The sequence below is a fragment of the Knufia obscura genome (assembly GCF_036327395.1).
Source record: "Knufia obscura strain CCFEE 5817 isolate CBS 148926 chromosome Unknown scaffold_5, whole genome shotgun sequence".
Lineage (NCBI taxonomy): Eukaryota > Fungi > Ascomycota > Eurotiomycetes > Chaetothyriales > Trichomeriaceae > Knufia > Knufia obscura.
In genome coordinates, this window is record NW_027042691.1 from 975147 (window position 1) to 1003085 (window position 27939).

At 51.7% G+C, this 27939-nt stretch overlaps 10 protein-coding genes across 10 annotated transcripts; 6 read left to right on the forward strand and 4 right to left on the reverse strand.

Annotated features, from left to right (window-relative positions):
- Positions 1 to 519: 519 nt before the first annotated feature.
- On the reverse strand, positions 520 to 3422 carry PMZ80_005153 (uncharacterized protein; the record flags this gene model as incomplete). Its single annotated transcript, XM_064873574.1, has 2 exons — positions 520 to 3343; positions 3388 to 3422. 2 exons carry the CDS (start codon positions 3420 to 3422, stop codon positions 520 to 522), a joined length of 2859 nt encoding a protein of 952 aa, XP_064730678.1.
- An 808-nt stretch (positions 3423 to 4230) lies between these two features.
- Positions 4231 to 6658, forward strand: PMZ80_005154 (uncharacterized protein; the record flags this gene model as incomplete). Its single annotated transcript, XM_064873575.1, has 2 exons — positions 4231 to 4388; positions 4444 to 6658. 2 exons carry the CDS (start codon positions 4231 to 4233, stop codon positions 6656 to 6658), a joined length of 2373 nt encoding a protein of 790 aa, XP_064730679.1.
- Positions 6659 to 6742: 84 nt separating this feature from the next.
- Positions 6743 to 7624, forward strand: PMZ80_005155 (uncharacterized protein; the record flags this gene model as incomplete). Its single annotated transcript, XM_064873576.1, has 1 exon — positions 6743 to 7624. The coding sequence occupies one exon, from the start codon at positions 6743 to 6745 to the stop codon at positions 7622 to 7624; it is 882 nt and encodes a 293-aa protein (XP_064730680.1).
- A 1149-nt stretch (positions 7625 to 8773) lies between these two features.
- PMZ80_005156 (uncharacterized protein) lies at positions 8774 to 10078 on the reverse strand (the record flags this gene model as incomplete). Its single annotated transcript, XM_064873577.1, has 2 exons — positions 8774 to 9999; positions 10048 to 10078. 2 exons carry the CDS (start codon positions 10076 to 10078, stop codon positions 8774 to 8776), a joined length of 1257 nt encoding a protein of 418 aa, XP_064730681.1.
- A 629-nt stretch (positions 10079 to 10707) lies between these two features.
- On the forward strand, positions 10708 to 11580 carry PMZ80_005157 (uncharacterized protein; the record flags this gene model as incomplete). Its single annotated transcript, XM_064873578.1, has 3 exons — positions 10708 to 10755; positions 10877 to 11138; positions 11204 to 11580. 3 exons carry the CDS (start codon positions 10708 to 10710, stop codon positions 11578 to 11580), a joined length of 687 nt encoding a protein of 228 aa, XP_064730682.1.
- Positions 11581 to 12308: 728 nt separating this feature from the next.
- PMZ80_005158 (uncharacterized protein) lies at positions 12309 to 13414 on the forward strand (the record flags this gene model as incomplete). Its single annotated transcript, XM_064873579.1, has 4 exons — positions 12309 to 12520; positions 12627 to 12983; positions 13038 to 13197; positions 13247 to 13414. The coding sequence occupies 4 exons, from the start codon at positions 12309 to 12311 to the stop codon at positions 13412 to 13414; spliced, it is 897 nt and encodes a 298-aa protein (XP_064730683.1).
- A 437-nt stretch (positions 13415 to 13851) lies between these two features.
- PEX2 (peroxisome assembly protein (Peroxin-2)) lies at positions 13852 to 15297 on the reverse strand (the record flags this gene model as incomplete). The annotated part of the gene is made up of 1 exon (XM_064873580.1): positions 13852 to 15297. One exon carries the CDS (start codon positions 15295 to 15297, stop codon positions 13852 to 13854), a length of 1446 nt encoding a protein of 481 aa, XP_064730684.1.
- A 320-nt stretch (positions 15298 to 15617) lies between these two features.
- On the forward strand, positions 15618 to 18761 carry PMZ80_005160 (uncharacterized protein; the record flags this gene model as incomplete). The annotated part of the gene is made up of 1 exon (XM_064873581.1): positions 15618 to 18761. One exon carries the CDS (start codon positions 15618 to 15620, stop codon positions 18759 to 18761), a length of 3144 nt encoding a protein of 1047 aa, XP_064730685.1.
- Positions 18762 to 19698: 937 nt separating this feature from the next.
- Positions 19699 to 21285, forward strand: SHM2 (Serine hydroxymethyltransferase, cytosolic; the record flags this gene model as incomplete). Its single annotated transcript, XM_064873582.1, has 4 exons — positions 19699 to 19749; positions 19805 to 19855; positions 19907 to 20271; positions 20322 to 21285. The coding sequence occupies 4 exons, from the start codon at positions 19699 to 19701 to the stop codon at positions 21283 to 21285; spliced, it is 1431 nt and encodes a 476-aa protein (XP_064730686.1).
- A 647-nt stretch (positions 21286 to 21932) lies between these two features.
- APC1 (Anaphase-promoting complex subunit 1) lies at positions 21933 to 27821 on the reverse strand (the record flags this gene model as incomplete). Its single annotated transcript, XM_064873583.1, has 1 exon — positions 21933 to 27821. The coding sequence occupies one exon, from the start codon at positions 27819 to 27821 to the stop codon at positions 21933 to 21935; it is 5889 nt and encodes a 1962-aa protein (XP_064730687.1).
- Positions 27822 to 27939: the final 118 nt, after the last annotated feature.

Sequence of the window (27939 nt, forward strand, 5' to 3'; positions counted from 1 at the left end):
TGTGCATTGTGCCGGTCTCGCCTCCATCACTATCTCCCTGACTCCTCTTGCCATGGCTTACGCTGATATCAAGAAACCAGGAAAGAAGCTGACTGGTTGGGAAGGGGCGCAGCGGCATATGCAAGACGTGGGGGTAATCCCACTTTTCCGCTAAGTGCAGGCAGAGGCGGAAAGCGGAACCAAGCGAAACATTGCTTCCGCTAAGTACAGGTTGTCCCGGAGGGGGAGATTATCATGACAATTGAATATCTCTGTTGAATAATCTCAATGTAACTCTACAAACCACAGCGTTTATGTTACCTCACCCATCAGTATGGATCATGTGAAGGTCAGATGTAAGTGAGCCTGGTGTAATGCAAGGTATGAAGAGCACGTGACCATGGTGGCCATGAATCGGTGTATTTGTAGATAGCTTGCACGTACGAAAGTCAATGTGAGCACCTTTGTCACGCTTAAGTGGCCTGATTCTGCGGGCATTTTTGGTCAGAAGCACTCTTTGGATTTCCAGTACGTGGCTCGTTAGGACACAACGGCGATACGGCTCTTATACTTGTTCCTTACCCTTGCAATCTTGAATGATAGACCGAGCAAGTAGTTTTTCATGTATGTCTCCTCGGGCCAGGTTCCCAGCTCTTTCAGTATGCGTTGTGCCTCAAGTCGCTGTTTAATTGTCAATTGTTCCTTCAAAGTCTCCAAGATCTCTTCATCAGCCCACATCCCTTCCAGAAAGACTCGAAAAGCTGCTATATTATGCGCACTGAAGCGATGACCAGAGGCAGTGATTCGCTCATGATGCTTCCGCACCCATTTTAACAGTGAGCGTATGTCTTGCTGCGCGTCTGTGCCACAGGCAAGGACCCAGACCATAGCTTCAATGGCATCGCCACTAGGGACGGAGTGCAGGACCTTCGTGTGACGCCTATTGGTGCAAAACCTTCGCCACTGGTCAGGAAGGTCCACTCTGCTATAGTCTCCCGAAGTCGATACAGCTCGTTGGAAGAGCTTCTTAGCTACAGTGATCGGGTCGTCCCTTGTGGTCTCGGGTATCCCTACTCTGACCGAACTTCCCATCCGGAAAGCAATGCTTGCCACTTGGGTGAACGTGATGAAGTTGATTGGTTTCCGGTTGGCGATATTCGAAACGATGTCGCAGGCTAACGCCCAAACTGCATGTAGACTTTCTTTATGGCAATTTCTGCTATGCGACAGTGCATGGAGGTTCAGTGAGTGAAAATACGCGTTCCAGATGGACACTTGCTGTACTCTCATGTTCATAGCCTCGAGTACACTCTTGACAAATGTTGGTCCTGATTGCCCTTCGAAACGTAATCGTGGCTCGTGCTTTGGTATTGGGCGCGCCAGAAACCCGACATAGGACCTGACCAGATATGATGGTACCGTTTCAAGCGCAGCTGCTACTTCTGAAGCTCGGTGTCTCTCGGGTGATGATAGAGCAGTCTTCTTCTCTTCGTCCACAGACAAGAAAGACAGATAGTGTAAACCCTGCTGGAGGCTGGATTCCTGTCTGATTAAATCTGCCAGCAGACGAGTGTATGGCTGTATTTCCTGCGCCACCATGCGTGAGAACAGGGCGGACACAGACGGAATTTCTTCGGGGATGTAAACACGATCTCGTGCAAGATCCGGGTCGGGATAGACTTCTTTGCCATCGCCAGGTAATGGACCATCGTCCGAAGCGGACATCTCGCGGGCAAAGAGCTTTTTGAACATGGCATGGTAGACGCGAGGCGATTGCGACAGTTGAGGGGTTGCAGCACTGTAGGCACAGAAGCACATCCATGCCTCGCGGACTGTTCTCGTTGCTTCCACTCGAGCAGACCAGACCAGAGGCGAATGTTCCTGAGCCACATAACTCACAGTGCGTAGCCATGGTTTCGGGATAGAAATTGAGGCTGCGGTGCGGCGCATCTGCCAAGTGGGACTGTTGTCCGTGTCCCAACCGGTAAGAATACGAACAGCCAAGTCGTAGTCGTAGGGTGCATAACCTGTCTCTTGCATCCGTTCCAGTACCTTAATAACACGACTTCTCATTCCGCGGTACTCAGTAGGCTTCACCACGGAGCCCATCTGATTCTGCTTCTCCCAAGGCGGCCAGGTCAAGGCTTTAGCACGCGCCCATTCCTTCTCTTGTTCGGTTTTTGAATGCATCAGCTGTACTTTTGCAATAGCCCTATAACCTTCACGCATAAGCGGTATCTGTGGCTCGGCTTCCTGCATATGGCGAACAAGAGCCAGTTGAGCAGCTTGTTGAGCATGCATCGATCTAAAGGGATCAACGCTGGTGGGGATTGCCAACAGAGAAAGAAGTCTGTTGCAATAGTGGCAGATTGACCTCAACTCTGATTCAGAAGAAGCCAATGGGCGATCACGGAGGAGTTTTATGAACATGTCGACGATCGCCTCAAACGGGGGAAGAGCACTTTGGCGGGCATACCTGAGCAAACGTACTGTCAAAAGCATTGGCTCATCGGCCAACCAGTTCCAAGAACTTGCTTGACTTTCGACAAGTACAAGCAGGGCTGATAGACTCTCGGGATCGAGACTGGCAGATCTGAGGAGTTGCATGACGACCCACAGTGGTACGGGCGGCTGGTTTCCAGATGGTGGCTGATGTATGAGCAAAGCGAGACGTTGAACACTTAGCGAGGATTCAGCAAAAAGAACCCAGCTCCAGTTCAAGACCTCGTCCCACTCAAAGGGTACCTCATCTTCGCCATTAACAGCAGGATATCGGAGGAGAGTGTTGGCTATTTGATCTGTGATGTCATTTTGCGAGGAGACGTGGTGGTAGACATGCTGCATGAAGAACCTCGTGGCACGGCGCTGCTTAGAGCGCCTGCCTGATGCTCTGAATGCAAGCTCGTCTCTCGGTGTGGTGGTTCGTGGGTATGTACCGGCAGCTTCACCTCTTCGCGGGTTCCAGTAGGATAGATCAATCTTCCCGGGCCTTGGTTCAGCAGCCCATAACTGTCGAAACAGGACTGAGCCATTATGTTGTTGGACTTGCTGGTTCGTGTCAACATGTTGAGTGACATGTTCTGCTGGAGTATTTGGACTATCTTGCTCGTAGTCACGTAGAGACCAAAAACCAGAGGACACAGAGTAGTCCTCGTCCTGGGGTACCTTGGATGGTAGATGTTCTTCGGCTACCGCGAGGGTAGTTCCAGGTACAGCAGAGTTGGCATCTGATGTAGAGGTGGGCTCATCGGCAGGTCGGTCAACAATGGGAAGGTATTCAACAGTCGCAATCTCGTCTTTTGTCACCCCAGCTTCCGCAACGGAGCTTGACTGCCGTGAACATTGCTGTCCAGTGAGCAGCGGGCTCTTTCTGTCAGGATGTGTTGCGTAATGAGCGAGCACCAATACGATTGTTTGCTGGGAGCCGCAGCTGAGACGGGCATGTCTGGGGACATTGAAGCTGGACAAGGTAAAAGTGGTGCGCGATGTTGGTCTATGCGCAGTATTTCGTAGGAGTCTGTACATCCATCTGTTGTAGTGGCATGAATCAGTCAATCAGCGATGGTCTCGGTCGCTCCTCCTCCTGATGAAACATGTCCTGCGCCGTCTAGGACAAAAGTGATGCTCGAACTTATCTAGGGTGCCGTGCTGCTTGCAGGAGAGCTGTGGAGGAAGCCGCGATGAGGGACGAGATGTGGGGAAGGTTTGCCGAAGGAAGGAGCGCAGTTTGAGTGAGGAAGGAACACGCCCGACATGACTGCATGATCAATTCGCGAACTCTAGCCAGTCAACACTTGCACCTGCAGCAGTTCCCCAAACACCAGCACTGGCAGTCGCATCAATCGACCCAAAATTTCACTCGCAGTGGTAAACCACGGTAGAGGCAGACAAAGTGTCATAATAATTTGCTCAGTGCCTACCACTGGCATCTTTGGTGGCATTTGACGCGACCTGCATCTACGAGTACTTGTCGATCGTCCGCCCTTGACCTTTCGTTTCTTTACGCGCATCGCGATAACGCTCCGCCATCCACTAGTCCTCCACCATACCACTGCACCGGCGCCTTCTGAGAGGATCCAGGTCACGACAGCGGAATCGCGATCATAATCCCGCGGCGAACCAATCTGCATAGAAAAGAAGTGCAACCGAACTGTGTCTCAATGGTCCTGTTCATTTAAGTCGGTGTTGCATCAGTCGTGTACCGGTCGGATGCAGTTGAAGATTCGCTAGTCGAGGTCGACGGCAGTCACCATGAACGGCATGAAGGAACAACATCGCTCCGTCACCCCATCGAGTTACTTGGGAAAGCGCAAACGATCAGCCTCGCCTGAGGAGCCCACAATCAATGGATCCGCGAATGCTCATCGCTCAGACTCAAATATCGACAACATAGTCCGAGAAGTCAAGAAGTAAGTTTGGTCCGTCCCATGCGAGACGCCAGAGCATACTAACAGATCACTAAAGATATGCCATTGCAACCTCGATCCTGGAACATCCTCTACCCAAACCAACCTCCGCTGCCCCATCTGTTAAGAAACAGAGAAACGATGTCGCCGCTAATACTGTCGAGGGCCGACTGGCTTTAGACTTGTACCCTCATACCGATGACTTGCTTGCTGACCTGAGCCAAGTCGTGGTTGAAAAGAAGAAGGAACTTCCACAAACCAATGGCCACCATCAGAACAGCGAAGCATCGGATCTGCAGAGTATCCAGGACCTTCTGGAGCAATATGGCAGAACCAATAGTGCAAAAAATGCGAGCCACCCAACCAGTTTGGCCGGCGAGGTCATGACGGTTCGAAGTGTGGTCGAAGGAGGCGCTCCGAAACAACTCTTCACTGGCCTGCGCATTCACCCCGGTCAAGGCATCAAGACGGAAGAGATAGATGTCAGGAAACTGCCGAGTGGTTTTGATATCGTCGAAGCTATGCCCGCCGATATCTCTCGCAAATCAACCACAAAAGACTTCCGAACATTTGGTCATGTTTTCAAACAGCTTCGGAATTCTAGGCAACTTGAGCCTCCCCGATCGTCCCGCGGCACTCAGAGCACAGACTTGAGGTTCGAGAAGCCTTTCAAGACCGCTGCGAATATCAATAAGGACGATTACAGGCTCGCTGCCTTGACTGCAGGGTCTTGGCTTGAGTATGCTACTTCTCCCGTCGAACATGGCAAGCAGCCGCTGCAACGTCCAAAGTCCTCTAAACAGGACCCACAGGCACTGTTCAAGGCCGCCTTTTCGTCTTTTGCCCCATCAGAAGACAACGCCAATGCCGTTGTACCGAGGTCGGATCGGTCCCGCCAGTGGTTTAAGAAACATGGTACCCAAGCTATGCAGAAGATTATGCTATCTGGCGACGAGCCTGGCTCCGCCGCTACATCCATATACCCAGAGATCAATGATGACTACCAACAGCTAATCGACGATTTTGAGCCTGAGACCATCGCAGACGCAAATGTGCAACAATCAGACCCCCCTGACAGTGAAAAGGAGGTCCTCGACGACATTTCCGAGCTGCTACAGACCCTGAGCTCCTACCAACAGATTCGAGATCTGGAGAGGAATCGCATTTATAACACAACCTCCAAGCCAACAGGCCCAGAAGCCGATACATTCGAAATACTGCGACAACAGCTCAGTATATTGGTAGCATCATTACCACCGAGTGCTGTCGCCCGACTGGATGGTGATCACCTCAGAGCCCTCAACATCCGTACAAGCATTCTTGTCCAAACACCAGAAGTAGCTGGAGTAGGTCAACCCGACGAGGGCACCCTACAGCGGCAACGTGAGGCGCAAGCACAACAAGCAGCGATGGCTCGACCTGTCAATCCACCACCGGTACGAAACAGCTACACTTCAAACACGCCAGCACCATCCTACAATAATCAAGCTCGGACCTATAGCGGTAACGCTACACAAACCCCTTCCATGCCAGGCTATGCTCAAAGAAATGCTCAAATGTACAACACACCAAGGCCAAACGTACCTGCAACGGCGACCTCGTATACTCCAGGATATCAGAGACCCTCTCAACCATATCCTGGCGCAACTATCCAGCAGTATCAGCGTATGCAGAATGGCTACGGTCAAGGTGTGCAGACTCCATATCAGCAACGACCTGCTCAGCCTCCTTATCAAGCACAAAATCAGATGCAGAACGCTACGCAATTCGCCCGCAACGCTTCACCAGCCAAGCCCATGGTGAATGGCCAGATGTACGCTTCGCAGACCACGTCCCAGCCACAACGTAACCAATACTCTACGCCTACACCATCTACGGCTCTGCTGCAGGGGTCATATGCTCAAGCAAATTCTCATGCGACCATACAACAGATCAAGGCTGCTCAACAGGCCGGTCAAATGCCTACCCAGCCATCTCAAAGTCAGAGTCCTCAACCTCAGACCATGCAAGGCATTCAGCATACCAACACTGTGGCACTCCAAGCTCATCAACAGAGACAACCTTCTGGTACACCACAGCCTCGGTCTTCAACTCAGACACCGCAGCAGCAGCATGCGAACATAGCAGCGGCCTCAACTAATTCTGTAGCGGGAAGTGCCTTGGGCGCAGTACCTGGACAGATTGGACCGACTGTTCAGGCGAGTCAGCAGCAGCAGATGCAGCGTGGAACGCCGACCCCGACTCCCGTGGCAGCTGGTGCGGGTGGTGCATAGGATGCAACGTCCCGATTACCTTCTGCCATTGAGGCCATCAAAGGCCATAGTAATAATTCGAGAGAAGGAAACATGTCATTCGCAATGCAGCGTTTTATGCAATCGTGGACTGGACCACCACCACGGCAGCAGGTTCAGCAACATCGGACGTTATCTCCCCAAGGTGGCTACGTGAACATGACCGGCCAAACTGGATACCCAGTTGAGGCTCATCGTCAGGCACAAATACAAGCGCAGCAGATGGCATTGAAGACGATGACAAGAGGCCAGACAGGAGCTCGAAAGTCGCCGCATCTGACGAACCAGAATATGCCTCAGACGATGTCGCAGATGCCGCAGATGCCTCCACAGCAATTCCCAACCGGCCACAGAATGAACGTTTTAACTGGTGCGACAACTCTGTCGCCGCAATTGGATGTTCAGAATCTGGCGGATGCTGGTAGTGGCATGGATGTGGACAGCGACACAATCGTGGTCGATACTCCAGCACATCCGCGAACTCCTTATGTGAATGGCAACAACTACCAAGCGCATGCTCAGCAAATTCCGAATCTTGCTCCGATCGACGTCCAAGCACAGCATACCTCCCCAAGTCGCATGACCCGCAGCCACACCACAGCGTCACTACCTCAACAAGATCCTCAAATAAATGCCCAACCACAACCGCATCCACAGCTCACCACAGAGCCTACGGCCCAACATGATTCCAAAGGTCCGATTATTGGTCATGGACCGAACGGGCCCATACACCTGCATGGGCCTGTTAGTAGTCCCCGTCGGCGCCAATCTCAATTCTCAGTCCATGAAGACGCGGCAACAGGCCCGGATGGTGGGAGGGAGGTTCAATCGCCGGTCTCAGCACGGAAGAGTCGGCGGGGCAGACCGACAAGGGTTGATGTCGAGCGGCAGGTGAGGATGGGATTGGGCAGAGGAGTGGATGGGGAGGGGCTGTTCCTGCCGCGGTGAGGGTCAAACATACACGGTACATTTCGCGGTCGATGGAGCATGGGAAATTAGCCCGGGGATGCCATGAATGGTGTCAGCTTGTTGTGCAGCTAGCTAGCTGTTCCACAGTGCAAGCTTCGATAAACTGTTCGAGCTCAAAAATTCTCATAGATGTGTTTTTATACCACTTACTCTAATCTATTGATGCTGTGTGTCTGGGGATACTGTAGTGTCTATCTACCCAGCTCAGTAGCTACGTACAATACAGTACAATCAGATGCTGTATCGCTGGCTGTTGACCTGTCTATTTTCTTGTTTCATCCGGCTTGGACACTAACTCTCGTCCCGGGCTGTTGATGAAAATATGACAGTACCTTGGTGACGGCATGCGTGGTTACTGACAACTGGGACATTGGATGTTGATGGGATGGTTCAAACTAACTAGGCTTGATTTTCGAGGCTCGGAACTATAGTACTTATTTAGTACTTCAGTCCTTCCGCGTCCTTGCACGAACGCGTCGAGGTGGGTGTGTGTCACTGACGGTTTGTCATTGTATCGTAGCGTATCGTGAAGCTGATCATCATGGACTTCGCATGCAGAGACCGCTCGCTGGCAATGGCATGCATGTAGCGTCTGTTTCGAACTTCAACGAACTTAGTGCATAGGTAAATATGGAGTGTATGCATCTAAGCTAGCACTACATAACTACAGACGAGTACCAGATTGCCGTAGGTAGCCGGGCATTGAGTCAATGTCATTGCCACCGTATTCCATCAATTAGATAAACAGCTGGAGGCAATTCAGCACACTGCAGACAGACAGGCAGTATCGATCGAGCACTGCATATGAGATGGAATGTCTGACTTTCAGGAGCGAGGATGTTAGGTGGGTGTCGTGGTTAGCATTGCGCTGTGTATGTATCCCTGCAGTGCTGTGGTACTCAAGGTATTGAGGTGGGCCTTTAGCTCCTTGCGCATTTTGCGTGTGATTGCGCAGGTCAACGCGTAAGAGCTGCAGTGGGTTGGCCATGTTGATTGTATATACACCCTGAAAAACATGCAGAAATCCCCGGGTCTCTTTCTTCTATTGTAACAAGATCTCAGGCACCGCATATAGTACAATACCATATCATATCATACAACATCTCACCACCAACCTCACTCACTCAATCAATCGAAATCCTTATCAGCCTTCCCCTGCTTCCCCCTCTCCTGCACATCCAACCCCGCAATCTCCCCCATTCCCTGCAAATACCTCTGCACCCCCCTAGTATCATACGTCGTCTTCCCCTGCAACCCCTCCTCCCGTCTCAACATCTGCCCCTGTTCCCCCGCCCTCGCCAACGCCCCACTAATCAGCGCGACGCTCCGCGGACTGTCATCGTTCGCTGGGATCGGATAAGTAACCCACGCAGGATTCACATCCGTATCAACGATGCCGATGGTGGGCACATTGTACAGTCCACACTCGTGGAGACAGACTTCGTTCTCAAGTGGGTTGAGACAGACGACTAGATCTGGTCGGAGGACGGCGCGTGACGAAGACTTCAGGGGCTCGCGGTATTGCTCTAGTTCTTCGTCGGCTGCATTCACGACTTTTACGGCGCACCGATCGAGGATCTGCTGGCCGTTTGTGAGGGAGCCGGGGATCCACCGCTGGAAGATGTGGTAGCCGCCTGCCAATGTAGCGCTGTTAACCACGACGTCGCGCATTGCTTTCCTCGTACCGACGAAGAGGATTATCCCGCCTCGCCGTGCGACTTCTTGAACGACTTTCGCGGCGCGGCGCAAGTAGGAGAGTGTTATTTCTAGCGAGATGATGTGGATGTTTTCGCGGATGCCGAAGATGTAGGTGCTGTTTCCGGGGTGCCAGAGGGCGGTGGCGTGGCCGAGGTGGCATTGGTTTGCGAGGAGCATGGGGAGGGTTACTTGGTCTGGGGTGGGCGGGTTCTGGAGGATGGTCCAGGGCTGGTAGATGTGCGATTGGGTGCTGCCGCTGGAGGTGAGTTCGCGGTGGGCTTCGCGGGAGGCTTCGAGGGCTTCGGGAGATTCGTAGGGAGGTGGAGGGAGAGCATTTTGTTGCTCGAGGAAGGATTTGGGGGATGGGATTGCTCCGCTGTTCTGGCTGGCGACGTAGGAGAGGACTTGGCCGCGGAGGGAGGAGATGTCGTCGGCGGAGGAGGAGACTGAGCCTTCTATGGGGGCTGTGCCGGGTGTGCCTTCGTGGCCGATTGCGTCGAGGAGGGAGGAGGGGTCATCGGGGTGGCCGGGGATTGAGCGGATGGGTTGGTGGTCGCGTTCTGATTGTCGGTGTTGGGGGTTGTTTATGTTGTAGGATGTTGCGTAGCTGCGACTGCGCTGGATGCATTTTGTCGAGCTGGAGACGACGGTTCGGCCTGGGAGAGTCAGTGTTCGTACATTGACTGTGTCCTTCTGAGACTTACCATGCCGTATAATGGTTTGTCTTAATACCATGATGCTGGCTGTGTATATGCTGATGCTCTTGTGCTTGCTTCATACCGTAACTTTTCCGCAGTCGAGGCTCGGAGAGATTTGGCAAACAGAACAAACATTGGTCGAGCTTCACTTCCCCGACTCGGAATCCACGTTAATCTCACCCTCCTTGTTTCTCTGCACATTGAGGCAGTGAGCAATGTGCCCCTTCACCACGAGATCCGCTACCCAGCATCTCTTAATGCTGGTTGCACTCGACATTGACATGATCTTCGGCCGAGATGGGTCTGCTCATCAGCTTCCATCTCCCTTGACTACAGCCTGTTGAAAACACAGCCAGAGCAAATTGCTTCACTCTGTTCCGCCTTAGCAAGAATGTTTTCTTTGTCTTCTTCACTATCTACTGCTTTCACCCGCAAATCTATGCACTCATCATCGGGAGTTTTACTCAATAAAGATGTGCCTTGCCAAAATGCAGTCTCTAGCTTATCAAAGAGCAAGCAAGTTTCATGAGCATTTGTTCCATTGCATATGACTTTCTTACCGTCTCATCTAACATCTAGTATCCGAAAGTCATGCTTGTCCCTATCGCACAACAGCCACGTCAGGTAGATCAATCAGCTGGCGTGCCCCAGCAGGCCCAACCAACGATGGCACAACCTCTGCCAAACATGACTTCCAACAATCAACAGTTCCAGGTGAGTACTTGACCATGATCCAGACAACGATACAGTAATTTGGCCAGCAATATGCTTCCCAGTGATCGTCTGAATGGCAAGGATGTCGTTGCTGGTGAACATCTCTGACATGTGACAACAGCCTCAATACAGACCCCGTGAAGGCCCCGTTCGCAGGACGTTCATTCCACAGAGAAGCCGACGATATGGCAACCCTACCTTCCCGATCAAGAAGCTCGTCAAGTATAGTCCAAAATATGGCTACTCTCGTCTGTTCAACTTCCCTTTTTCTGGCTCCAACTGGCGACCGCGAATGAACACCATCGTGATCCAAATCCAAGGACTCGCCAACCCAAACTCAAGCACAGACCCCAACTCTGCGGCGGCCGCTGGTGTCTACTTTGGTGCCAATTCTCCCCACAACATCAACTTCACCCTCCCCCCTACATGCAGCAAACCAGCAACCGAGCCCTGTTGGAGGCCACTCTAATCGCGCTCAAAGAGACCATCGCCATGCGCCAAACCATTCTTGATCCACGATGGAAAGAGATTATCATCATGACCAACTCGGACTATGTCAAACAAAGCTTGACTAGATGGATTTGGACTTGGGAGAGAAATGGGTGGAACCACATGAAGCAGCAGAACAACCCCATTGCTCATATCAGAACTATGGAAGAGCTTCAAAATATCATGACCTACATCGAAACGACATGCAACATGACCGTGAGATTCTGGAAGGTCAGCAGAGAGGATATTGCTGGAGCTGATGGGCAGGCACAGGTTGCGATGCAGTTGAAGCGCAACAACGATGTGGCCAATGCATTTGCTATGATGGGCATCTAGATAGATAGCTTCAGCTTGGTAGACGATCAAGACCAAGTCATGTACGTGGCTACTGTGCAGTCCTGCCAATAAGGCTCTCCAGTCTAGCTCGCAGCATGGATTCTGAATTAAGCAAGATATTGCTGGGCTGGCGGTCTTCTTGGTTTGCTAGACAGAGATTGTTGTGGTCTTGTAAGAATAGAAGTAATCACTCAGGCCGGGCTCCAAGTGTTTTTATGTCCCCATGTCGTACCTGTGGAAGTCACACCCCACGCTTCTCTTCCTTCCCAAAGGAGTAATTTGTCAATAGCTCTAGCCGATGACGTTCCGCGAAGGACGTCCCTCCAATTCTTGAGCAGATCATTTTCGGTTCTCGTGTTCGTCATGCTGCCTCAAGTTTACGAGATGCAACAACCGGTAGTCTGATTCGTTACCGAGAACGGGTACTTTACCTCCCCAATCCTCGTTTCAACCCCTCCTTCCATACGAACGGTACCTCCACTCCTCACCTCGAATCGATCGTATCGAGCTCTGGCCCATGTCATCCCCACATCTCGAATCGAATCCGACTTGCATGACCTCGCAGATCAGTTGGCCGTGCGGGGACAAGGTTCGCAGAGATGGATGATTGTGACGAATATGTAGCTCCCTCGAGCTGGCTGCTTTGACCATGTACCAGCTGTACCAGGAACAGTTCGCCATCAGGCAATCATAGCAACCCTTGTTAGGATACCAGGAAGCTCTACAACATGTCACAGTTACCTTCAGCAATTCAGAAGCAGGTGGACTCGGGCGCCATTGCCAACCACGTCTCGAACGTGTGTCCTCAAGGCACGAAGTTCCATCTCCTCGAAGTGGGGTGGTTAGAATGCGATGAGGGCTTCGTGGTTCGAGGTGGAAATACCTCAGTCAAGAGCAAAGAGGGCGAGAGCTTCAAGAACAAGAGACGAGAGATGCCCATGTAAGCCTCACTGCCCAGCCTATCCTATATCACCAATCTGGAGAGGAAATCCTCCCCATGAAACCACCAGCAACGCAACAAGACTCGGAGCTAACTCTCAACCCAGGTACTGCATCCTGGTCGAACACCCTCATGAAGGCCTCATCCTCTGGGAAACCGGCTGCGGCAAAGATTATCCAGAAGTGTGGGGCCCAGTAGTCAGCGACATCTTCTCTCGTGTCCGCTACGAACCACAGCACGAGTTACGAGCAGCGGTCGAAGCAACAGGTAACAAGATCGAGGATATCAAGAAGATTATCATCGGGCATCTACACCTGGACCATGCGGGCGGTCTGGATGAGTTCTTGGACCGGAAAGACGTCGAGATCTGGGTGCATGATCGGGAGTTGAGGGCTGCGTTCTGGAGTGTAGCTACGGGTGCGGATGTTGGTGTGTATCTGGAACACTACCTTAAGCTTGGATTGTGAGTTCGAGAATCGATGGGATGTGGAAAGACCACGTGTGCTAACATAAACAGAAACTGGAAGACCTTTGACGAACGGACATTCGATTTCTGCCAGGGCATCACTCTTCACCACCTGCCTGGTCATACGGATGGCCTGATTGGCATGCAAATAAACATGCCAGAGATGGGTACATACCTCTTCATCTCAGATCACTGCCACGTCATTGAGAACGTAAGTTGCACTTCGACATTCATCATCAGACGAGAGCTAACATGTACAGTGGCGAGACGGTATTCCACAAGGCTGGCTGGCAAGAGACCACCCAGCTTGGTTCCAGAGCACACAGCGTCTCAAGCAGTTGGAGCGAACGACAAAGGGACAAGTCATTCCGGGACACGACAAGGAGACTTTTCTAAATCTGCAGAAGCAGGCGAAGGTGTTTACCTAATCGTGTGCTCGACGCCGGAGCTCAAGTCGAAACAGCTAGTACTGACCGGGCATACGACGTGGTGGGACAATGTATATGAGGACCTAGTCAAAATGGCCATGAGTGAGTATAGAACTTCGCCTGAGCTACAGCTAGGGCAGACCATACCGTCCATATGAGAAACGAAACGTCAGACATTACGGTTCAAACCACCCACTGCATGTCTCGCGGTTTCTCCTCATGCGGGACTTATACTGTCAAGTCAAATTAGCACGGCCCTACCTGTTCCAGTGAGGTACCGTCAACAGTCCGATACCATCAACGCCAGATGCCTTTTACCGGCTTGAGCTCCGACTGAACCAAGTTGGCATTATAAGGTACATGCCATGTACATTCCCCAGCGTGCAACACTGAATATATACATCGACCCACGACGTACGGCTTACTGTAGTACACGCTCACGTGCTCAGATCCTTCTCCCGCTCCCCCTCAAACTGCCACTGACTTGACCCAAGCTCAGCTTCAATCTCCGCTAGTGGAGCATCCTTGTCCTCAAACTCATCCTGATCAACAGTAACGTTCTCATCGTGCTCGTCGCCATCTCCGCCGGCATCATCCCCATCTCCATCCTCGACAAAACCCACGCTCTTCTTCTGATTCGGACTACCACCCCTCCCACTCTCAACAAGCACATCCCCCCTCCACGGCCGACACCTAAACACCACCTCACCACACCTCAAACACGTCCACCCACCTCCTTCCTCCCCTTCAATTTTACCCGCGATACAGACGAAGCAGTATATACACTGACAGGGTATCGTCTCATACGGATTCACAATGTCCGTTTGCACGGACCCGATGATTCCACCGCCTGCACTTGTGTTTGCGCCGAGAACCTCGGCTTCACTGGTACTGCCTGGGTTCTGCTCCTGGTAGCAGATTGCGCAGGTGCGTTCGGGGAGGAAGGAGAGGGGTCCGCTTTTTACTGGGGCTTCGGACTCGGATGATGAGGGGTCAGTTGTCAGCGCTCTTTTCGCGTTCTTCCATGCGCGTTGTAGCCAGCGGCGCCAGCGGCTTATTCCTACTAGCGGGAGGAGGAAGAGGAGGAACTCGGTGAAGGCGTGCCAGACGAGTTGGCGGTTGAGGTACTCGAAGGAGACCTCGCGGTGTGTTTGTGCGTTGGGCGAGATGAGGCGCAGACGGAGGAGACGGTCTGTGAGGGTGCGGTAGCGGCCGTTGATGAGGAAGACGAGGAAGGAGGTGAATGCTGTTATGCTGTGGAGGGTGCTTAGGCGGGATGTGATGGTGCTTAGGGTGCGGATTGTGTCTGTGGGGCCGGTGTAGGAGGATTCAGTGTCGAGGAGGTAGTCTTCGTATTTGTCCCAGGCGTAGCGGCCGAGGACTGTGATGAGGCCGTAGAGGGATTTTTGGGTGCGGGTGGGTTTTGCTATGTTGGTTGTGGTTGTTGCGCGGGCGTCGGTGTATTGGAGGCCCTGGAGGGCTGCGCCGTAGGAGGCGTCATTGTCCCAGATGGAGAGTTTGAAGAGGGTGGCGCGCAGGAATAGTAGGATCTCGCGACTGTAGTCATCTTGGATGTGTGGGTTGAAGTATTTTAGGGCGTCGGCGATTTGGGATTTGAGGAGGACGAGGAGTTCTTCGTCGAGGAGTTCGGCGTCGACTTGGCTGACGCGGACGGCGGGTTTGGTGCCTTCGTTGGTGAGGAGGGTGGACCAGAGGGAGGTGAGGGGGTTGGCTGTGCGGTTAAGTGGGAAGCGGAGACGGCCGAGGGTACTCTCGCGGGCGAGTGTTTGTTGTGCTTGGTGGGCTGCTTGGGCTTCGACTCGGCGCGCTTCTTGACGGGCTTGAATTCGTTGCTGGGCTGCGGCAAAGCTGCCTGAGGACATCACTGTCTCATTGTTGATGTGGCAGGAAGTTGCGACAGCGGCTGTAGAGTAACGGATGAATTCGAAGGTGATCAAAAGCACATGCCGAGGCAGGTACGTGCAACGCTTTGGGAAGGTTCGGCGAGGCAGGTGCTGGCGCGACGCGTCTAAACTTCCAGGCCTCAGGCACCAATATCATCAGAAAGAGCATCTCAGGCACATCAATAACCTTGAATACACAGTCTACAGTTGGCATTCGGTCTTGTCATCACGAGCAGACCCCAAAGACGAGACATTCACGGTTTGATGGTCTCGAAATCTTGTGATGGGAAACTACCAGTATGCCGTCCTTTGCGATTGAGGCCGAAGGAGAAACAGTACCACTTTCAGTCCAGGACATATTCCAGACTCTTGCTCAGACTTCTGGTTCACAAGCCACACAGCAATCATTACAAATTTCAGCAAAGCAACTAGCGAATTGGGAACGAAATCCAGGTTATTACTCGTTGCTACAAGAGGTCTACTCCGATTTCAGCCTCGATGATGGCATACGGTTACAAGCCATCATCCAATTGAAGAATGGAATTGACAAGTATTGGCGGAAGACATCTCAACATGCGATCAAGAAGCCCGAGAAGGAGAAGATTAGATCGAAGGCCATCGAGGTAGGAGTACAGGAGCCGAGGAGGAACCTGGCTTTGCAGAATGCTCTTATGCTGGCCAAAATCGTCAGATTCGAATTCCCTCATGACTGGCCAGATGTGATATCAGTCCTTATCCAATACCTGCGCAATGCTGGCAATGACAATACCAGGCTTGAGAATGTTAGCAATATCCTCAATATCACCCTCCAAGTCATCAAAGAGCTTGCATCTGGTAAGCTGGTAAGGACGAAAAAGAGTCTTCAATCTGTGGCACCAGAATTGCTTCATGTGCTCGGTGAACTCTATGTCACGCTCGTGCAGAGATGGTCGAATAATCAAAATCTCGACGAACAAGCTATGCTGAACAGCCACTCTGCGTTGAAAACCTTGAGGAGACTGGTGGTGTTCGGCTTTGAGCACCCACATCGCGAAGAAAGTGTCAAACAGCTATGGCAGGTGGTACAAGAACACTGCGATCTCTTTTTCTCCATGTGGAAGCAGAACCAAAACAATGCGTTACTCCCCAAGCACCTTTTCCAGATCAATAAATTGTGGCTCGAGATGTCAAGACAACACCCAGCTTCATTCGTGCTTCTAGGCTGCATGGACATTCTGAAGCGATCGTGGGAGGTCGTCAACGGCAACAATGCTAAGGAGGCGTTGTCCTCGGGCTTGGACTGGTCCGTTCACAGCAACGGCGACGCTGAAGATGACGAGTCTCCAATTGAGAAGCTGGCTCTGAAAGCGCTGTTACTCTTTCGAGCATGCATCAAGATGGTATTCAACCCAGTCCACACCTTTAAGTACCAGTATCCCGAAGACAAAGAAGATCGCAAAAATGCCGTCGACCAGGTCAGATCGCAAGTATTCACGAATGACTTTGTTGTACAACTAATGGAAATCTTGGTGACACAATATTTCGTTCTAAGGCCTGCGGATCTGAGAGACTGGGAGCAAGAGCCAGATGAATGGGAGAGGAGGGAAGAAGAAGTAGCTGACGCATGGGAGTTCTCAATCCGATCCTGCTCGGAAAAGCTGTTCCTTGATCTGGTAATCAATTTCAAGGAACTGCTCGTGCCGCGGTTACTGCAGGTCTTCCAGCAATATGCCAGCGTCGACAACCACGAAGTTCTTCTGAAGGACAGCCTCTATTCAGCCATTGGCATTGCAGCAGCGTGTATCGAGGACATACTCGATTTCAACGGCTTCATACGAAACACGCTTGTGCCGGAAGTGCAGATGGACAATGCCAACTACAACTTACTACGGCGCCGTACTGCGATCGTACTAGGTCAGTGGGTGCCAATCAAACCAGAACAGCTTGACCGAGTTGCGGTCTATCAGATATTCGCTCATTTACTGTCATCGTCAGAAAAGCTCAACGACCATGTGGTGCGTGTGACAGCTGGTCGGCAACTGAAGCTCATCTTGGAGCCATTCGAGTTCTCGTACGAGCATTTCCAACCATATGCCACATCTATACTAGAGAACCTCATGGGTCTGATACAAGAAACTGAGCTGTCAGAGACGAAGATGGCCCTACTCGAGACGGTACGAGTCGCCGTCACGAAGCTTGAAGGTCAAATTGAACCATATGCACAAGGCATCATGTCAATCCTGCCTGCTTTGTGGGCCGAGAGTGGGGAAGAGCACTTGATGAAGCAGGCTATACTTACCATGATTACTGCTATTATTCAGAGTCTTGGCAAGAAGGGCACATCCTACCACGAGCCGATCTATCCTCTGATACACGACTCGGTACAGCCTGAGTCCGAAGCCAGCGTTTATCTGCTGGAAGAAGCACTTGAACTATGGGCGGCATTGATGGCCCAGGCACCTTCCGAGCAGCCTTCACAACAGCTACTAGCCATGTCCAAGTCGCTACTTCCCTTGCTCGAGCTCGGGTCAGAGCATCTTCGACAATGCTTTGAGATTCTCGAGTCATACGTCATTCTCTCGCCAACTACTATCCTTGATCCGCAGGTTCTGACACCTCTTCTCAACTCGCAGAAACCTATGCTGTCTATGCTCAACTCTTCCCGAGCACGTGACGCTAGTCTATCACCACGAGTCCTGCAAACGATCATTCAGAGCTTGTCCGTGCCCGGCAAGTTCACGGGCCAAGCAAGGGAAGCCGCTCTTCAACATGTTGTGACCACGATGATCCAGACAGAGTATCTGCCCTCGCTCCTGTCCATACTGCACGAAGCATACTCTTACCACCAAGACCCAAGACCTAACCGTCGGCCTCCAGACATCATGGGTGTGGGAGAGACATCGCTCTTTACCTTGTTGAGCCACATTCTCCTTGCAGACCCGTCTCTTTTCCTTTCAGCCCTCAACTCTTTGGCCAGTATCGATTCAGAAAAGGATAATCTAACCTGGCTATTAGCGGAATGGTTCCACCAGTACGACTCAACACCTGACACCATTCGACGCAAGACACAAATGCTCGCGATCACTTCTCTACTATCTGTTTCTTCACCATCAACGCCACTACTCGCATCCTTACAATCTCTCTTTTCGCTTTACACTGACACACTCACGGAGCTTGCAGAAGGGGCTGCGGACGAGAACCGAGGGGACTACTTGTATTCACCTGCGCCACCAGGCGAAATGCTACAGAATTGGCCTGATAGTGACAGTCCAGAAGATGTTCGCAAGCGCCATATGACGAATTGGGAGGTGGTGTACGTGATCAATGCTCGCGACTTTGTGGCGGAAAAGTTGAGACATGCGATTCAGGCTTGTGGCGGGCAGCAGGCGTTCGAGCAGCAGTGGGTCACTGGCACGATTGATCAGGATGTCCTGAGAAGTTTTGCCAATTTGGGCATCCTCTAGGACTGTCGATCGAGGTCTTGACGGAGCCTTGTTCGGCCGTGGACTGGCTACGATGCTGCAGTGATGGTCGGGAGAAGGAGCGAGCTTGCAGGGCGCGTAACGAATGATTGAGCGTACTGATTGACGAGCCTATGATACCCAAGCATGAAAAGCATATAGATGACTTGAGATCAAGCGGAATTCCTACTTCATTCTCAGGAATGCGTTCGCATGTTACCGAGATTTGAAGGTGCGAAGCAGTTGCAATCCGTATCGCGCCTGCTCGAGATCTTCCAACGTGCATGGTGCCTGCCGCAAACACTTCGAGCAAAGGTAAATGCATCTTTGGGCAAGCTGAAATACTTCGTCCTCGTCTTTGCTCATCTCGATCTTCTCAACACACTTCTGACTCTTGAACATCCCGAACACAACCCTTCGAAGCCACTGTAGGGTGTGACGGTAATTCATCTTAACCAGTCCAGCTCCTACAATGATCTCTGACTGGGCTGTCGTTCTCATCTGTCACACCGCGGTCTGCATCACCTACATGAACAAAAGCGACTCGCTGATCGTCATCACTGTCGTCTGCTTAGCCGAGCTCATCACCCTTAGGTTCATGTTTGAAAGAACACTACGCGCTAGATGATAGTACCTGTTGATCAAGATCTTGCGGCGGCGTCTATCCAGTATCGGCGAGATTTAACGGGTTCTGATTGGCTAATTGCTAAGCATGCGTCTGAGTGGGCCGAAGTCGCTTTTGCATGTGAATCCTGGTGCGCGGGGCCTGGACTGGCCAAAAAATAATATCGATACAGAAAGTTTCCGCTGCGTAATGAGAGCAATAGATCTCTAATATTACTCACAGACCTTGCCTCCTTCTGCACACAGCTCGAAATCTGTTCTCAAGACCACGGTTATCTCGCTATACATCTCAGACACACCACCAACTACCGCCATCATGGGATCGATGCCGACCAGAAGCTATGCGCTTTCGAGCGCGCACCAAGACGTGAGCACATACGGCACCCATCGCCTCAGTAGCAGCCATGCTGACACAGTGCTAGTTGATGGAGAAGCACCTACCTGAACTTGACTCTGAGGTTGCTGAGATCATGGTAAGGATATCGCCGTAGCAATACAAGACCATATACTGACAAGATCTGCAGAAGAAAGAGATCCAGCGACAGCGAGAATCCATCGTCCTCATTGCCTCCGAGAACTTTACCTCCAGAGCTGTCTTCGATGCCCTCGGTTCACCCATGTCCAACAAGTACTCGGAAGGATATCCAGGAGCAAGATATTACGGTGGCAACCAACACATTGACGCCATTGAGCTGTTATGTCAGGCAAGAGCTCTCAAAGCATTCGGTCTGGACAAGGAGAACTGGGGTGTCAATGTACAGTGTCTGTCCGGCAGTCCTGCCAACCTACAGGTCTACCAAGCCATTATGAGGCCACACGATCGATTGATGGGTCTCGACCTCCCACACGGCGGTCACTTGTCTCACGGCTACCAAACACCACAGAAGAAGTAGGTCGATCCGGCCATCATACCCGACGCTCAGACTAACACATCCCCAGAATCTCCGCAGTCTCGACATATTTCGAAACCTTCCCATACCGAGTCAACCTCGAAACCGGTATCATCGACTACGACCGCCTCGAAGAGAACGCCCTCATGTACCGCCCCAAAGTCCTCGTAGCCGGTACCTCAGCCTACTGCCGCCTGATCGACTACGCCCGCATGCGCCAGATTGCCGATAAGGTTGGTGCCTACCTTGTAGTCGACATGGCCCACATCTCTGGCCTCGTCGCAGCTGGCGTGATCCCTTCCCCCTTCGAACACGCCGATATCGTCACAACCACAACCCACAAGTCCCTCCGAGGCCCGCGAGGTGCAATGATCTTCTTCAGAAAGGGTGTACGAAGCACCGACGTCAAATCCGGCAAACAAGTCCTCTACGACCTCGAAGGTCCCATCAACTTCTCCGTCTTCCCCGGTCACCAGGGCGGCCCGCACAACCACACCATCACCGCCTTAGCAGTAGCCCTAAAGCAAGCAGACACCCAAGAATTCAAAGACTACCAAGCCCAAGTCATCAAGAACGCCAAATCCCTCGAGAACGAATTCAAGAAGCTAGGAATTAAACTCGTCGCAGACGGCACAGACTCCCACATGGTTCTGCTCGATCTGCGCCCCAACGCCCTGGACGGTGCAAGAGTAGAAGCCGTCCTGGAGCAAATAAACATCGCATGCAACAAGAACTCTATCCCGGGTGACAAGAGCGCACTCACACCCTGCGGTATCAGAATCGGTGCGCCGGCTATGACGTCCCGTGGCTTCAGCGAGGACGACTTCAAGAGGGTGGCTCGGTATATCGTGCAGAGTATCGAGCTGTGCAAGAAGGTGCAATCTGAGTTGCCGAAGGAGGCGAATAAGCTTAAGGACTTCAAGGCGAAGGTCGCGGATGATAGTGTGCCTGAGATTTTGGAGCTGAGGAAGGAGATTGCGGATTGGGCTTGTACGTTTCCGCTGCCGGTTTAGATTAGAGGGGGATGATAATATGACTAGACGAGCGACGTTTCACAATGTTCAAAGGAAGAGATGAGATATGCGGTGGACCGGTGTTAGGCGCAAAAAAGAAGTAGGAAGGCGACTCTTGTAGGAGCTGGGAGAAATGTGTCGCTAAGTATTTTGTAAACAGTTCAACTCAGATACCCTACTTAGCATCTTCAACAACGATGCATGAAATTACAATAACATATTTTTTCAGGTCAATAGTGACGTTGGAAAGCACATGTAGACTGTACGTTTGATCTCTTTCTAAAATTCAGTGACTAGGTACCAGTACACCACGGACATCATGATCAGAGAACTGAGGAGAGGAGAATATTGAGGTATTGCCTTTTTTATTTATCCTGTATCACGATACCAATGATACTGACACCTGCAAATCTGCACAACGTCAGGAGTCCATATATAGTTTTAGTCTTTTAGACCTATAAAAGTACTGATTGAGTGACTGTTCATTGCATAATTCTAGATTCCATGCGTACTACGAACTACACACATTCCCCATGCCTTCCCAACTTCGCATGCTTCCTCAGTCCGATACCGAGGTTCTATACCGTTACCATGCTTCGGGGACGGACTCCATCTCAGACAACCATACTGGGTGCATAGCTAGGTTCCTAGTCTAGCAAGTCACCTTCAGGGTCTTCACCCCCTTCACTGACGTTTTGTGTCGACGCCTGCTCGTGATCTCCCCCGCCACTCATCTTCCATACCCTCCATCTCAACCTCTCGATTACTTCCTGTCTGAGCCAAGTCCTCCCATCATCTACCGCTACTTGTTTTTGCTCACCCTCCGACTCCATCCTATCAGCCAACGACAGCAATATCCGAATCTGCCATAGTTTATCTGTCCTGAGCGGTTTCTGCGCCCTCGACGGGATATGTTCGGGTCCGAGCGTGCCAAGATCGATATCTAATGCTGTGTCGATCGGCGTTGTGTCTAGCATTGCCCTGCCGGTTGATGTTGGTGATGTGGCGGAAGTGGAGCCCGATAGTACGAGTGCACGTTCGGCGTGGTCGAGGTGGGAGAAGGCGGGGAGGTTGAAGATCCAGTCTAGCGGGTTTCTGTTTGTTGCGTTGGAGCTGGAACTGGTGCCGACAGTGCTGATGGAAGTGCTTGGGACACCATGTGCGGTGTCTAGAGCTGATAGCTCGGCGTCGAAGGGGTCGATGCCTGATTGGTCGTACAGGGCTCGTCGGTGGAGTAGGATGTCGATGCCGGTTGTGGAGGACTTGTAGGTGTCTCGGAGTGTTTTGTTCTGCGATGATGGCGCTTTTGCGTCGTGTGGCGTTATGATCTGGTCGAGGTCATGCGTTGTGGGCCAGAAGTTTTCGGCGGAGATACTGATTGTGCTGATGGTGTCTAGCTCTGGGAGGAGGCCTGGTGTGCGTAATGTGGTAATTGAACCGTCCTTCAAGGTGAGGATGCCATCGACATTTCCGAGGACTTGGCCGGTCTCCTTGTCACGTAGGACGAGACATCTATTTTCGACAGCCAACACCCATAGGTGTCGCAGAGCTTGTAGGTGCGCACGATTGTCGAGCACGTCTGTTGGGAATAGTGGGTAGAAGGCAATGACTAGAGCTGCGACAGCCAAATTCGAGGTACCAAATGTGGCTGTGCCACCACTGAGAAAAAGTGCTCCGATTGCCATGTGCGCAGCCAGGTGCGATCCAAATGGCGTGTCCTTGTCCGTTCGACCATGGAGTGCCCTGAGACGGCGATAGACGGCTAGATCCCCCGAGCCTGCCATGACGGTGGCGCAGGAGAGGGCGAGAATGTCAAGACAGTTCCTGATGCCGTTCAGCGTCACCTTGGCGTCGTAGTTGAGAGCTGTTATCTTCGACAGTCGAATAAACTGGTCGAGATATGTGAGCAGTAGATCACGAGCATCATGTCTTTGGGACCCAGCGAAGCGGAGGGCGATAGCAAAGCAGATGCCTGCTATTACATGAAAAAATGGCAGGTCATTCGTAATTAGGCGTTTGACGGTTCTAAAGTCTGCTCGATGTCGATACTGCTGAGGTAGCGATTCTTGAATGAAGCCAACTGTGGGCTTGATGCTGTCCCACATGATCAGGTGTCGAGCAAGGCTTCGAAGGAGGAATATGTCAGGCCGGACATAATCGAATTGGTGCAGGGTATCCGGAACGTCGACCTTGCGGGCTATTGAGATGTCGTTGGTCTTCATGAATATGAAAGCAATTGCAATAACCGCACCAGCCGTTGCTCGGTCGAGGACATGCACCAGATTAACGTTCTTCGTGCCTACTGCAATGGCCAGAAGACGTTCGACCACGCGCATGTCGTGGAGTCCATGAAGCTCCTGTCCATGACCTAGGTTGATGAGACCAAGTGCCATACCAGCCGATAAGCGGTAGCCTTCATCGCGGAGAATGGGTTCGTTACCAGATGGCTCTTCTGGTTCTTGGGATTCGACTTCAGATAGCATGACTTCCGACATACGGCGATGCTGGGAGTCATGATAGAGCAAGCCAATTCCCATTATCCCAGTCATTTGTGTAAGTGGTGACAGATTGAGCTCTGCTGCTCCTGGAGGAAGAAGACAGGTCACGTGGACCGACATCAAGCGTGTGATCAGCGTGTCAGCAGTGCCTTTGTAAGTCGCTGCTAGACCCAATAACAGTCCGACTGAAGTCATGGTGTGTTTAGGCGTAAGGTACTTGAAGGCGACCCATTTGGCCAACGTTTTGAGATGGCCATTGAGTCCAAGAGCGAGCAGAAAACCAGCATGACGATTCGTTAGCTCTGCTGGCTTGTTGTATAGAATCCAGGACGTGTCAATGAAATCAGCTTCTCTCGATATCATCAGACCGGCGGATGCACCATTGTGGAAGAAGGCCCAGCATACCTTGTCCTCGGTGAACATCGTTCTGTCTGCACTGAAAGTCATGGACTGACCACTCTCTGTGTCCGATTTTGGCCTCAGAATGCATTGCATGCTGAACTGCGCTCGAGGCACCATCTCAGTCAGTAGAGGCGTTCGAGCATTGAAGTGCATCATGCCACGTCCGGAGACGACTGCAAAGGTTCGCCGTGTCGCATACTGTGTCAGTAGCTTTTGCGCTTCCAACGCATCTGCTTCCGTCCAATTCGGCTGATGGTCATATTCAATCTCTGGTGCTCGTGCTTGGTTGACCAGCCTTGAAGCTTCTTGAAACCGACGATCTTGGTTGAAGATAAGTCTTGTTACAGCTTGCCGATCCATCTCGGAAGAAGCATCCCACCTGCCCAGACTCTCGGCGTCAAGGGCTTGATTGCACATTATGCGGACATCGCGGGTTGCCGCATGTGAAGGATGAATTGCAGAGTGGTGTGTCCGTGATCTGTCAGTCATTTGTGAGAAAGCGACCGTGGGCAGATTTGTGCTCATCGCTGAAGTTGTTCCTGATGCGAATGTTGCTTGTTGACATGCTCTAGCGATAACCTCTGGAAGACCTTTGACACTTGATTGGCCTATAGCACCCGATTGACCACTCGAGGCTAACGATGAGAAAAGAAACACAACAGCCGTCGTATGCGGTAGCAAGTTCCCAGCTTCAACAATGAGACGACTATCTGGCTTGACTGCATCAGGGTTCTGCACGAGATCAACCAAGGTATGATATTTCAGTGGCCGGGACCGTATCGAGGACTCAACATATTCGAATATAGATACCGGGAAGAAAGGCTCTGCCGGCACGTCAAGATTATCGATAGTCGACTTGTCTAGCACCCATCTTTCCCCGTTAGGGGCGTTGTGAACAAGCTCCGTCTGCAAACTAGACTTCCAGCTTGGCCAATCCAGCCATGAGCTCAGCTGGCCGATGAGAGCACATAGGACGGTCCTGTCGTTGACCAGAGTGTCATCGACAAGCACTTCCAGCTTGAGCTCTTCCAGTAGTAGATAAAGAGCGACAACTATGCTTGCAAGCGCTGTTTTCCGAATGTTTCGTTCTTGGTTCATGGCTGTTGGGAGATAGCCTTCGGGTCCACTCATACTCTCCCCTGCCGGGCTTTGCAAAAATTCCTTTGTCAGGTCGGTGCATTTAACAAGAAAATGATCGGCAGGCTCGGGGCTTAGGTCGAGTGATACTCGTGAATGCTTTGCAGGCGAACTCAAGTTGTCCGACAGACTCGGGCCGTCAGACATCCAGCTCCAGGCAGCACTTTGCATCCATGCAGGCGTGCTTCTCAACTTCTCAGCATCCTGCATCGCTGACCAGCTTGCCGAATCGACGAACGGTCCGCTGCTTGACCGCCCGTGGGCACTTTTCTTTTTGCGGCCAGGGGTTGCAGATTTGTTTTGTAAGGCATTGATAAAAGGCACTGCCATTGAGAAGAGCATGATAGCAAGAGCGGTGGAATCAAATCTGTCCGTGACGTCCTGCGCATCAAGCCACCTCACAATCTCCCAATACGCAACAAGCAAGCTATCCTGTAGCTGTGTAGGTAGGATAAATTTGCAGAGCTGTATAATTCGAGTGGTCAAGGACTTTGCTGGTGGCAGACTCATCCGAAGACCGTGTTCCTGACCCATAGTATCAGAGATAGCGAGGGCATCCAAATTGAAGGCGCTCATAAACCTCGATATCTTGACTTTGCTGCCCTCCATAACTCTATGAATACCGGCATCGTGCTTCCGAGGAGTGCTAGACCGCGCTTCGGTGCCGTTAGGTCTGTGGACAAGATACTGCTTAGGCATATCAAGTCTGTATGAGGAGGCCCAAGGCGCTTCGAGATGCAGTACATCGTCTCCCTGCAAGGTTTTGGAAAGAATGACTAACCTGGCAACCGGGCCGTGGGAGACCAAACATGCATCGGCAATGCTTGCCCCTTTCTGGATCTGTATGGCTTTAAGCTCGGGGTGAAGCTTGCGGTGACTCTCCTTGTCTGTTCTCTTGACAGCAATGGTGACTACAGTCATGGCCTCAGGTCGCATCTCGTGAATACATACGGAAAACTGCAAATGGCTTGGATTCTCCACACTCGCAGACACTGGATGTGGTATGAGCATAACCTTGATGTCTGACGCTGCAGCATGAGTCGACTTCTCGTCGCACAGAAAGCTTTTCAGTTTGACGAAGGTTAAATCTTTCTGGAGACGCTCGTTCAGTAGTTCAAAGGCGTGATTATCATCAACACCAGTGCCGATACCCTCACCAACCGAAAGGCGACTACCTGGGTCTAGAAATGAGGTAGTGTTGCTGTAAATCGATGTAGTGGCATGATATGACTTTCTGCCGCCAAAACTGTTCCTCTCCGTGAAGCTGCCGAATGAGCCTTCTTTGCGAAGTGATCTGGACAGACTCTTGCGGCTGGCTATAGCATTGTCGTTGAAGGTTGATCTATCATTTGCCGGAGCTAGATCGGTCCTCGCAAGCATAGAGCTAATACGCCTGGCTGATCTCGTCTGGACACCACTCGGCTCGAAGTCTTGGCCCAGTTCGGCGGCTAAGTTCTCTATACTGGACAATTGCGGTCCCTGTGGCTTTGTTTCAGTCTCGACGAATGACTGGATGAGACCCCCGAAACTTTCGCGTGTGTCAGGTGGCCCTCGTCCGCTCGCTACCCTCGATCTTTCATGGACGTTGGAGCTCTGTCGCTTCCAATACCTTGACGAATCTGCCGACCGTTGAGGCAGTTGCCCGCTTTGCAACGAACCTTCGACTTGCCATATAGTTATAGTCGAGGTGGTTCTGTTTAGGGTGGTCGCAACGCGGACGTTACCAAACGTGCTGATGGAGAGATGTCCATCAGTCGACATGTACAAAATTTCTTCCTCAGAAGATAGTAGTGGGCAGACACTCAAGTCGTCTGGTCTTCGTGCATAACTCGCTGCCACTAGTCCCACATCAGATAGCAGATCGGTTATGCAGTATGTTGGCACTCTTCTCGACAACCGTGGCTCGTGAATTCCAGCACCATACCCGCCTTCGAAAAGGAATGAGGCTTTCGATAGCGGGGTGGATGCGTCCTGCCACCGAGCACTCGACTGGCCAGACTCAGTTGCTGGCAGCCTCGTGGCCGGCGAAGAGTCGCCCTGAAAGATGCAGCCGCCCGAAAATGGTAGAGCTCTCGCAACTTCGAATGACAGAGGAATTACATGGATGCCGCCTGAAAGACAAAAAATATGTGCTTGGGTCTTGAGCACCACGACCAAGGCTGGCTCCTTCGGACTGGGAAGGCCATCAAGTGCATCTCCATTGTTCTGAAAGTTGGTTTGCTTCGAGATGGATGGAAATGCAGTGGGAAAAGCGTGGAGGATCTTCTCGCCTTCGATATCAAGGTTGAAAACCCTCTTGATAACTTTGTTCCGTGACCATGTCACCCAGTGGTCAATACGTAGTATTTCCTCGGTTCCTGTACGACCTTGCTCGTCCAGGTAGATTTGCTGAGACCATTTGTACTGCGATGAATCGGGATGCTCAGGCAGAAGCCCTTCTGAGATGAGGTACTGTAAAGCATGTGGTTCATGTAGGCCAGTAGATTGCAGTTTAGCCATTCTTCATCTCAATGATGGGAGAAGAGATGGAAAGAAAACAATGACCAAGAGTAGCAACAGTTGCCATTGCCTCGATCTCAAGATACCTTTTACAGTTTCATGAACGCTGGGCAGGTGA